General features: G+C 42.9%; 1 protein-coding gene across 36 annotated transcripts in view; it reads left to right on the top strand.

The window, feature by feature from the left end:
• Nucleotides 1-12,078, top strand: part of MICAL3 (microtubule associated monooxygenase, calponin and LIM domain containing 3) — a 190,388-nt gene that overhangs the window by 144,066 nt on the left and 34,244 nt on the right. For 25 of the 36 annotated variants that reach the window (XM_035126938.3, XM_035126940.3, XM_088676901.1 and 22 more), the window contains 5 exons: nt 1,344-1,406; nt 3,796-3,888; nt 4,459-4,584; nt 5,985-6,076; nt 8,651-10,508. In XM_035126938.3, coding sequence (XP_034982829.3) covers nt 1,344-1,406; nt 3,796-3,888; nt 4,459-4,584; nt 5,985-6,076; nt 8,651-10,508 — 2,232 coding nt within the window. The remainder of the gene's footprint in view (nt 1-1,343; nt 1,407-3,795; nt 3,889-4,458; nt 4,585-5,984; nt 6,077-8,650; nt 10,509-12,078) is intronic. The other 11 variants (XM_088676905.1, XM_088676899.1, XM_088676903.1 and 8 more) reach the window with 1 other exon arrangement.

The raw sequence follows: 12,078 nt of genomic DNA, 5'->3' as shown, positions 1-12,078 counted from the left end.
CTTCCTGGTTCTAAAGTTACAGGGCCAAAACTGAGAAGGCCCAGTCCCAAACACCGAGATCTTATTTCTCAAAGTAAAATAAAATTAAAAATTAAACTTGGAATGCCAGTAAATCTTGGGACCTAGGAAATTTTATAACAGAAGTAGATGTTTGTTTTTGCTTTATTCCACATGAGTGTGTTACATAAGCTTTCACCGGTGACCTAGAATCTGAATCTGTGTGCCCTTCTTGGAATCTTCTGAGTTTTCTTTCCTCTTATCTTATTCACCATCTTGATTTTTATAAACTGGAGGCTGCTTTTACTGTCCACAGATTAATTTAGTAGTATAAAACTACTCTTCCTTGTCACATAAATAACAAATACAAGAGAATGGTGAAAAGAGACTAGGGCTTGCTGAAGGAGTACCATATGGAAGACGATAAATTAGACATAAAGTCACTCCTTTGTATTGTCTACAGTTCTACAGGAAAGGCTTTGTCAGGTGTGAGAAGTAAGAACCTGATGACTGTGAAGGGCTATTAGGAAATAGGGAACAGCACTCTGGGTAATGCTGGCATCAAATGAATCTGTAACGGATGAGCTTGGCAGAAGACACAGAGAGCTGAAGAGCCTTTGGTGTGAGGACACTATTCTAAACCCAACAGTTAGGCATACATAAACCCAATGAAATCCTTGAGTTTAAGTAAGCCTAACTCTGTGCTGGACTTAGGCCATTGACTGCCTGACTGCACCTGGCACCCTCTAGATGTGTTCAGCTACAAGTCCCACAAACACTGGCCATTTGCCACTGTGATGGAGCTGGTGGGAGTTGTAGTCCAAAATATCTGAAGACACGAGTTTGGGAAAAGCTGATACAGCACTTCACACACTTTACTGCAGTAAATGCGTGGGAATAGAAGAATCAGTTCAACCATCCAAGGGGAGGCAGGGACATAATACTGATAGGGAAAGGGATACATTTTGCAGAACTGTTGCGATTTGAATGAAAAGAAATGGCCACCAGTAGTCTAAGTGAGGCTTGATTGATCCAGAGCTTGGACAAGGATTCATTTGCTATCAGAAACGAACATCTTTTCTTGCAGGTGGGTAGCAAAAACCACTGCAGCAATTACTCATGCCTCAAGGATTCATGCTTCATCTTTCTCCCCCAACCCCCGCCTTTTGGAGGTGGGGGACGACTTTTGAGTCTGGTCTTCCCTGTGTTTGGTGTCTCCTTGGTCTGTCTGCTCTTCTTGAAGTTTCCCTCCCTTGATGTTTCCGTTTCAGATGTTTCACTTTCAAAGTATTTGTTTTGTTGCTTTGAAATTTATTATTATTTTATTTTATTTTATTTTAATTCAGCATCGGACCTTCCCTCCATACGCCACGAGGCAGTGCGGGCGTGGCTGGAAGCAGTCCCAGGAGGTAGTTTTGCTGATGTTCTGTTTTACAGCTCACAAGTAACCCTGCCCGCCACTGCTGGTGCTACCACCTCCCCGGAATTTTAGTGTTCCAGCTGCTGGCCCTTTTTTAACCATGGAGCTATCTATGCCTTTGGTGCTACTGCATGCTGGGTTGGGGAGGAAGGAGTAGGGAGGAGGCTGCATGTCTCACTGAGATGGTTAATTCTTGCATGAATTAGGCTTCCATGTTAACCTCTCCGAAGGCAGGCCAAACAAAAAAGAGGTTCATGTGTATTATGAAGGAGCTGCAGCTGTTGTTGAGGAGGAAACAGATTTTTCATTTGTGCAGTAGGAAATTAGGGCCAATTTAAATCTAACGTTTCTTGTATGTGGCACTTCAAAGAAGCTATGCAGATGCCTCTACATTTTTAAGGTTGTTTTATGCAAATAATAATAATAATGCCGTTTATATAGAACTATATAGCATTATACAACAAAGGGTTCAAGTTACTTCACACTTTTTCTATCATTAATCTTTTTTCTCATTAATCCTGTAAAATAGGTTAAGATTATTCCCACATTGTAGATGTCAGCTCATTTTAAGAGATGATAGCTTGCCTTATAATTATTTCCTCTGAATTAATAGCAGAGGTGACATTTGGATTAGAAACATTTTCTTCACAGCCACTATGCCACAATGGCCCTTGTACATATGGCAGACATGAGCAGTGTGTAGTCCCAGGCACCTGGCTGGAAAATATTACAGCGACTTGGAAGCATCATGTTTACAGCGGCCCCTAGTTGTGAATTTCTAAGTTCTTCTATTCCTGAGAGAGACCTGGGCACCCCCTTAATTTGAAAGTGCATCATTTCAAAGAGGAGAAAATGCTTTAACAAACGGAAGCTTGTTGTAACCCTAAAATCTGAGAGAGAGGTGGAATATGTTAGCTGTTCTTGCCAGACCATCTTCTGGATCAGAGGTGGCCAACATGGCACTCTTCAGATGTAGTGGCCATTTAGCATGCTGTCTGGGACTGAAAGAAGCTGCAGTCTAAAACATCTGGAAAATGCCCTACTCCTTCCCTGCACTTATTATTCAGAATAACCCCTGTCATTGAGGGCATTTTAGGAAAGAAGAACCAGGTTTTTACAAGCTAGAAATTTAACTTTGCCTAATAGAAAAGTGATTACTTGAGATTTGGCACCTGAGTTTTGCATGAATGTAGTTAGTGCATTTCTAAAACCTTTTGCTTCTGACAGCAGAGCTTACAGGATGGCTGCATACCGTCTTACCCAGTTGTGGCTGCTGACCAACTTGGACAAAACGTTGGCTCCATTCGTTTCTGGCTACAGTAGTGCATAGCTCACAAATTTTGGTGTGACAGCTTTTATCCCCTTGCACTTCATCTTTAACTGCCTAGTGTGTGTAAATGCATACTTGTACAATAACTGTGAATAGGTATGTGTCTCCACCACACCAATATATGTTTGCACCAATGTGTTCCCAATCTGTACCTCCATTAAACATGACTTCTGAGGTCTTTATCTTTATTCTGTGAATCACCCTGAGATTATTCTATGAACCGCCCTTAGACCTCCGGGCATAGGGCGGTATATACTGTAAATTCAATAAATAAATAAAATAAATATATCTTGATAATGTTAACAGGGCAGTTATGGGAAATTGCGTGATAGCCTGAGCAATTACAAAAGTTCATTTTTTAAAGAGGATGTTCCAAAATGTTGCAGCACTTAACGCCAATTATTTTAGTCTCTGAGGTGCTATATTCCAGCTTACCCAAGCAGTGCTTGCTTTGGATAGTTGCACAGACCAGCCAAAGTCTGGTAAACATATGGTCAAACCATTTCAAATCATGCCAAATATAACCGTGCTTTGAACATACTGCTTTGCAAGACAAAATGCACCCAACAGAAAACAAATCTGGTGTCATAGACTTTCAGATATGATCTAAGAGGTCACCCAGGTGATTTCAGGGCAGAGATGGGCAAAGTTAACCTATTAAATGTATCTGTGAGCTGAGCTACATAATCAGTAGTGTAATATAGTGCAACTCATGGTTGGCTTTACCATTTCAAATTCAAATAGGTTTCAATGCTTCCATGTTGGTTTTTAAAAAATTGTTCTATATAGTTTTCTTTCTGACATGCTAGGTTTAATATGCAAAGTGTGGTTTTATGGCAGCAGCATACAAACATACAGCACACCTCACTTTTAACTAGTGGTATAGTTAAGCAAAGTCTGCATCACATGATGTTACTGTTTCTGGCACTTAGTTCTTCACACACAAAAGTTGACTTCTAAAGAGACCACAGTACATCTTAGAACTTGAACTTACATAGATCTGTTTTCTCCCCTACCCCCATTTCTTTGTGTATCGTATTTATTCTAGCCCTGTGTGGGGAGAACGACTATGAAGATGAGGCAGGCACCGAGCCTGCAGAAGCTATTGAAGATGGGGACACAGGTGCAGAGTTGGATGATGGTATGGGACCATGAACTCCCTAGTGTGTTGTCAAACATAGTTTCTTTAGTACAAAGTCGTGTCTCAAATGGGTGCAGTGGTGGTATTTTGTGCAAGACTTAACAAACCCCAAAACACTTGAGCTCAGTGCATCTGCTGTTTAAGCAGTGTGTGGAGACAGTTGTAATTACAATTGTAATGTTTTATTCATTTGAGGATTAGTGGTGCTCAAGAAAGCTTCTGAGATGAGTGGAGAGAACCTATTGCTATCAATATTGACCTAGAACTAGCCATATGCTAAATGGGTGTACAAAGGTAATAGAGGATAAGTTAATTATTCAGAGAATGTGCAGATTGTTTTAAGGTGGGGGGGGGGCATTTTGAGAATCAGATGCAGAAGGTGAGCCGGCCACCCTCTGTCCATCTGATTGCCTTCAAATCTTGTTGTCACAGCCACCATTTTCCTTCATGCATCTCTCTTGACTCTGGGTTTGCAAGGTGAAATCTTACCACGAAGACACTCAAGATTTGCATGTCAGATCCTTTAGTTTTTGTTCTTCTCCTTTCCTTGCGATAAACAATGGGGAGCAGATGACATCCCATCAGATGCAGAAGCAGAGTGCCGCTTGCATCAAGAAAAGGCAGAAGAACTGGAGCTGAAAGTCTCTGAAAAAGAAGAAGAAGAAGAGACAGCTGCCCCTTCCATTGAGACAGAAGGTACCAAAATTGAATCATCAAGTCTGAAGCCCCAAGCAGTTTTGAGCAGTCTGCACTGCAGGCAGTGCAGTATTCTAACGCAATACATGGTTCTCATTAAGTAAATCTGTGGCCAAGTTGCCAGAGAACATTTGCTACTCAGGGAATGCTTGCAGGTGGCTGCCATGAAGGTGTACACGTGGAAAATGTTGTGTCAGGTTATGGAAATGATAGTCTTGCTTAAGTCTAGGCTGCCTTTTTAAAACCTGATTTGTCAAAAGCCCTAAAAGAAAAAGAATAAAAGGCCAAGGAATAATACTTGACATCTGACATTTTTATGGCAGCTGATCTTATTTGGATATTCAGGCTTCATAAGGGGGTACTAGCTGGAGCCATGTTCACATTGGGGAGTCTTCTCAGTATGGGATACCTCTGTGGTGCTAGTTTCCATCAGTAGCTCCATTTTGGCTCTATAGAAGGAGGACTCCACGACTTACAGCCAACCATCTTAGACTGGCATGAGTCTTGTGGAAGCTGCTTCTGCTGTCTTGCCTTTGGGGTTTGTTCCTATCTTCCCTGGAAACGAAGGCTTCTCTTATCATATTCTGGCTTAATTTTCATCCTTCCCTTCTAGAAGTTATGGAATTTGCTACCGCAAAAATGTGGTGGTGACCACTAGCTTACGTGGCTTTGAAGCAATTAGGCAAATGCATGGAAGACAGGGTTATCAATGACTATAAGCTACAAAATAAAAAAATTCCTTCCAGTAGCACCTTCGAGACCAACTAAGTTTGTCATTGGTATGAGCTTTCGTGTGCATGCACATGTGTATCTGAAGAAGTGTACATGCACACAAAAGCTCATACCAATGACAAACTTAGTTGATCTCTAAGGGGCTACTGGAAGGAATTTTTATTATTTTGTTTCAACTACGACAGACCAACGTGACTACCTACCTGTAACTATAGGCTACAATTAGTGTCTCTGAATCCTTCTTGTGCACTTCTCAGAGGCTTCTGATTGGCCACTATCAGATAGACTAGGATTGACCCTGGGTCTGGTCCAACAAGGTGGTTCATCTAGCCTTTACTGCTAAACATATTTCTTTCAGACCTGTAATGAGCCACACCTCCCTCTCTACAAGCAGTGTAATATTTTAGCATCTAAAGCTACAATCCTGCGCATACCTATTTGTGAGTAATCTCCACTCATTTTAATCGTACTTGCTGCCAAGCAATATGCATCACATCAGATTGTACCAATCATAGCACTGTGACTGTCTTGTTTAACTGGGTGGAATGGTAGTATTCAGGTTAAGTACCAAGTTGACTATCTGGAAATAAGCAAGGAGGTGGCAGTAAACTCAATTCACTTCATTTGGTTTAAAATAGTTGTGGACTTATTTGCTGGTTTTCCTTCAGACCCTTGCAAGCTCTGTCTGCCTGATCAGTCACCGTGTGAGAGGGCTGCTCTGCCTACTCCAGCTGAAAATCACAAGGAAGAAGAAAAAGAAGTAAGAAAATGGATTGTGATTTTCTTCATAGCTAATGCTTACGTAGCCAGCTGAGTAAAATGTTAAAAGAGAAACTTGATCATACCATACACAAAATATTTGTAAGCTTATTTTCAATTTTTATTTGTGTTGCTTTATAATGGCTTGCAACGTAAATGCACATGGAAGTGCCTCTCTCATTGAAACAGGACTGGCAAATAATTGGTTTAGAACCTCTTTATAAAAACAAGTTCCAAACATTCTGCAATGAATATGCTTAGAACAAAAATGGGTGAAAAATTAATGGGAATGCATTTTAAGAAATTAATTGAGGTAGCTGAAGCCACTGAGTTTGTGAGAGTGCTGCTTACGTTATATTTGGTACTTGGAGAAAAAAATTCCAGAGTACAAAACAGAGGCATCATTTGTGAACACTCTGCTTTTGTACAAATAGTGGCTTTTAATAACAATATTTATTATTCATAAAGTGCCTCAGCAGTCTAAAGCATATTTCAAAAATCAAGACAGGCCCTTCCAACACACTTAGAATCCTAGGAACACAAACCTACCTATGGAGAAGGTGTGATCTCATCCCTGTTGGTGCTCTCATTGTTGTTTTTGCAAGCAAAGCCCACAGTGCATCCATATATTATTCTGTAAGGACACAGTGCATGTGCATTTAGAAAACACCACTCTTCATTTGATTCACAAGAATTTATTTATTTATTGAATTATTTATATCCCACCCATCAGCTAAATGTCTATAGAACAACAGAAAATACACATCTTTCAAATGACTGCCCTGCCCCCACTGTAAATGCCTGAGTAAATAAAATCATTTAAAGATATTTAAAGAAGGGCCAGTGCAAGACAGGAGACCAGTTGGGACACTATCACAGAGAAGGCTCTCACATCATGGGCACAATATGTGAAGCAGCTGATACCTTAGGTGAAGCTCTGTTTTACTTTTGTACCCCAGGCTCTGGAGTTTCCTTAACTCTTTGAAAAGCTGATTTACTTTGGACTTTAAGAAACAGCATGCTAGTATCAAGCAGTACTTTTAATTGGCTATATTCTGTGACAAGGGGGGTGGGCGGTGGCGGAATGAGACTTCCTCCTTATTCTTTCCCATAGATTTGTAGGTAAAAGACTCATTTCCCAGAATCTTCTTTACTTCAGTCTGGTGCAGGACAATTTTCCAACTTATTCAGAGCTGAGTCAGTCATTCCTTGAGGATTTGTCAGAAGTCACCCAACAATCATCTTTGCTGGCACTTCATGTGACTTGAACTAGTGTTATGAAATGCAATCCACGTGCCTTGTGTTGTTGTTTTTTAGCACAGCTTAAATAAAATAAAAAAATACAGGACAAGAATGACAGTCATTAGTGACACAATGTCCAAAAATTATACAGTGCTCTAAATAGATATAAAAGTGATGCTATCATAATGCCTGAAGAAGGAATAACTCATATTGGCTAGTACTGTAGTCCTTATTCATGGTCCTTATTCACCAACTGTCTGTCTGTTCTGCCCTATGATCTGCATCATATTACTGAATCTGTTGAGAGCTAGGGTTGTGAATTAAATTCTGATAGTGGAAAGTACCCAGTGTTGCATGGGAATTCTTAGAAACCAAATCCTCCCTGATATTTATAACTGGAAAATGTGATTTGTTACAAGGGCTGTGTGTGCCCTCCAGTCCTGCCCCAAATCAATTCAGGAGGCTGGGATAATATTTAGTTTGGTTCTTTTAGATCCTATGCAACTGGGACAGGGAAGGAGAAATTTGTGTCTTCTTTCTTGCTCCCCCAACTGCACTGCAGAATGCAGAAAGGTTCAGTCTTGCTGGGTTCTTCTTCACCAGCGTGATTCTTGCTGGAAACAGATCACTGTAGTCAGCGGAACTTCACACTTGGTGGACGACTAGTGTATGTGCCAGGTCTGTTTGCCACATTCCCCCTCCCATGCCAATGCCCCCAACGTGTCTTAGCTCAGTTTAGAGCCAGGCGTCCCTGCTGTCACCACCATCACCAACAATGCCACACCACTTTACTCTATGGCTGCTTCTTACTCAGCTATTGTTGCTGTTGCCACCACCAGTACATTGCAGGCAGCGGCTGCCTGAGCTGGACCCACATCACTACCATCCCCACAAACAAACTTCTGCATCAGCCATCACCACGGGGGCCATAACCAGGTATGAGAAACCAACCTTTGCATGGGGACAGTTCTTCGGTCCTCCTCTCCCATATGGTTAGGTCTTCTCTTCCCACTTAGGACCTTTGCAGTTTCGGCCACCTGCTTTTCAGTCCTGCTTGGGTCTGCTTACCCAGTACTTTCCCTGTAGGTGACACACTGGCAATCCAGATCCCTGCATCCAGCAATATTGCATCCTCTGGCCAGTGCCTCATATGAGGAGAGTTTGCACTCTAGAATGTTTCCCAGAATTGCTCGTAACAATCCAGGGGTCTGTGGCAAACATGGCACAGCTGGTATGTACAAAGTTTAGAACTCTTTGGTCTAGAACCTGCTGGTGGGTGTTTTGTTCCATTGATGATGCTCTGTGTTTTATATCTGTTATCTGTCTGTTGTAGGACTCAAAGGAGCTTCTTGCAACAGTGCCCTGCAAAGATGAATCCCCAGATGTACGGTTTTTCCCTGAACCGTTCCTCCCAGGAGAGGAAGCACAAGTCAAGATCTCTGATGACCAAAAAGTCAAAAGCCCACCTGTACCACTCTCTCCAATACGGTCCCAGCCAGTTGCAATGCCTGAGACCATCACACCAACATCACCTGTGAAATCGCAGCCAGCAACTCCTGCAGTACCTGCATCTCCACCTGCCACCCCCTTGCCTATTTGTTCACAGCCTTTACCCTCTGGTGAAGCATCCATTCAATCTCCAGGGGAACCTGTGTGCTTCCAACCAGTCCCAGCCTTAACCTCCACTCCTTTGACCAAGCTTGCCCTAAAAAATCAAGATGGAGAGGTGGAAAAATTGGGGAGCCCTACCACAGCAGAAGAAGCTTTGAAAAGGAATAACCTTGTGGAGGAGTTCTGGATGAAGAGTGCTGAAATCCGGAGGAGTTTGGGTCTCACACCTGTGAACAGAAGCAGGGGTCCAGAGCCAAGCTTTACCATTTCCCCCCTTGAGTCTGCCCCCCTGAAAACATACACTCCTGAGCGTATTTCAGAAGAGAAGGGGATCCACATTGTAAAACCTCAGTCAGCCCCAAAGAAGCCAGTCACAGCGAAGCTAGACAGTGAGCAGTTTTCTTTGCTGACTCCAAAATCCCCATCCGAGAGAGAGCTGAAAAATTTGAGTGATGTTAAGAGAGAGCTGTCCAGCAGTTCTGGACTGGGTCTTCAGGGCAGTTCATCAAACATGAGAACATTGGCCAGCCAGAGTTTCAACACTTCTGATTCCACCATGCTCACTCCTCCATCCAGCCCTCCTCCTCCACCACCTCAAAATGAAGAGCCAGCAACCCTGCGAAGAAAAAGGCATCAGGCAACTTGGAAGAATGAGGCTGAGTCTAAGCCAGCTTCTGTGCAAACACCTCACCCGCCACCAGCAGCCATAGAAAGGATCCGGCCAGCCAGGGAGCCATCCCAACCCTCCAGAGAGGAGGTGCGGAAATCATTTGTGGAGAGTGTGGATGAGATACCATTTGCTGATGATGTGGAGGACACTTATGATGAGAGGACTGAGGATTCGAGCATCCATGAAAAATATTACACGCCCCCCAGTAGGCCGAGGCCAGAGAAGCCTCTTCACCTACATTTTGTTAAAGAGAATGGTGGGCCACCATCAATGGAAGGGGGAAGCCAGCAAAAGAGAGGCCTCCCTCAAGTCTCTGCAGAAGCGAAGGAGCTAGCAGAGGAAAGAATGAGAGCCAGAGAGAAGTCCATCAAGAGCCAGGCCTTACGTGATGCCATGGCTAAGCAGCTATGCAAGATGAAAGATCTGGAGATGGCCAATGCTGCTGGTGCCGCCAAGTTGCACAAGGCATCTACCATGCCTTCAAAGACCAAAGAGCTGTATTTTGAATCCCAGAAGCATTTGGGTATGAAAGCTGGGGAAGGCCCCACGCTGAAACACGAGGCTAGTGGTGACAGGTTCTTTTCACCCTTTGCAGACACCAGTGGGCGTGATGGGTCAGTCACATCCTCGGAAGGCTCTGGAGGGAAGAGTAAGAAAAGGACTTCTCTTTTCTCCCCCCGCAAGAACAAAAAGGAGAAGAAGTCCAAGAATGACAGCAAGCTCTCTGACAAATCCAGCAGTGCAGCTGAAGAAGCCACAAAGCCCAAATCACTGTGGAAGTCTGTGTTCTCTGGCTATAAGAAAGACAAGAAGAAAAAGACAGATGACAAATCCTGCCCTAGTACACCTTCCAGTGGGGCCACAGTGGATTCTGGGAAGCATAAGGCGTCTCCACTAGTTAGAGCAGCAGGTATAGTGCCACTGACTGCATTCTTTAGTGATTCCACTGTACCTGAAAATCTTTTGCAGATTTCTTCCATGCACAGAATATGAGCACAAGAGATATTTGAGCAATGTAACCTAACAGCGGCCGTCAGCAATTTGGGAGGTGATTAAGGAGGGAGGAAAGATAAGCATAAAAAGGCAGAACAGGGTCAAGGAAAGCATGAGAAAAATAGTGTTTTACAACAGCATGGGATTTCTAGTATTAGCTTGAGGAATAGGAATATGTGTTCCTCTGGATGTTCATGGACCCCAGTTCCAAGCAGTCAGGGATGACATCTGGCGAAAAACACACCACAAGCTCCCTTTGAAGTGATGTATGCAAGGCACATGTATATTTTCTGTGGGTGCTTTCAGGGACTCCTTCAATTCTTGCAACCTCTTTCCCTTTTAAAAATGAAATTGTTGAAACAGCTTTCTTGTGGGAGGCTGGGGGGGGGAGAGATTATCTGATGATGATTGAGAAATAGCCCCCTACTCCTAAACAGAATATTCACAGGCATGCACATTTGGGGGAGGGGTACACAGCTACCCAGTGGTATCACTGTTCCCTGCCTAACTGGGAGCAGCTGTTTTATCCAAGTGCCCCAAATGGGCTACAAAAAAAATCACATGTGTGGCCTAGATTTGTGAGGCATGACTGGACACATCCATGAGTTTCCATTTTGCTGCAACACCCAGACTCTAGGGAGATTTGTATCAGCAGCAGTGTTAGGCTTGATGTATGAGTCATCGTTTTCTCCCCCCCAGGTCTCATCTCAAGCCTGGTGAAGTCAGTATGATCAGTCTGCTTCATTGTCAACCAGGCTTGGGAGTTTAGGATTAGGTGCATTTGGTTCTGTGCCCTGCTCTTATTTCAAGCCACTTGGACAAATCCGTTTGAAGGATAGTGTTCTGAGTGATCTGATGGTTTTCTTTCTCATATATTGTCTGACTCAGTTTATAACTTTTAAAATAGCAGGTTGGCTATCTGGAGAATAAGTAATAAAGGTGCCTCAGACTAAATCAGAAATACTCAGCAACTTGCAGCTTGAGGCCCAGCTCATAAACTTCCATGCCAGTTGCAATAGTATTGCCCTAATCGGTAGCATACCTTCCAGATAACTTGCTTGGTGTGGAAAGAATAAGTCCCAGCTGTTCTTCAAGAAATGTCGACACTGCTTTTTGAAAAAAAAAGTATTGAAGAAGTATAAATCAAGGCATCTGAGAAAGTTACTAGTGGAGGTGCAAAAAGGTCACACTCTTAGATCTTCCACAGATTATTATAATTAATATCAGCAGCACAATATCTTTTTCCCATGTCATAGAAGAGAAGGGATGTAGTCTCGCTGTAGGTAAAACAGGGACAGATAAACTGTATATTTGCTTTCTTCCAATGAACTCATAAATGCATAAACACACACTCCTTTTTATCTTCACAACAACAACCCTGTGAGATAGGCTATGTAGAGGTATAGTGAGTACCTCAAGGTCACCCAGTGAACTTCATGACCAAGTGAGGATTTGAACCTCAGTCTCCCCAGTTCCTGTCCAACACT

This window comes from Zootoca vivipara, chromosome 9 (genome assembly GCF_965207765.1).
Source record: "Zootoca vivipara chromosome 9, rZooViv2.hap1.1, whole genome shotgun sequence".
NCBI classification, from domain to species: domain Eukaryota; kingdom Metazoa; phylum Chordata; class Lepidosauria; order Squamata; family Lacertidae; genus Zootoca; species Zootoca vivipara.
Note: the sequence above shows the minus strand (reverse complement) of the source record. Positions and strands in the feature narration are given on the sequence as shown.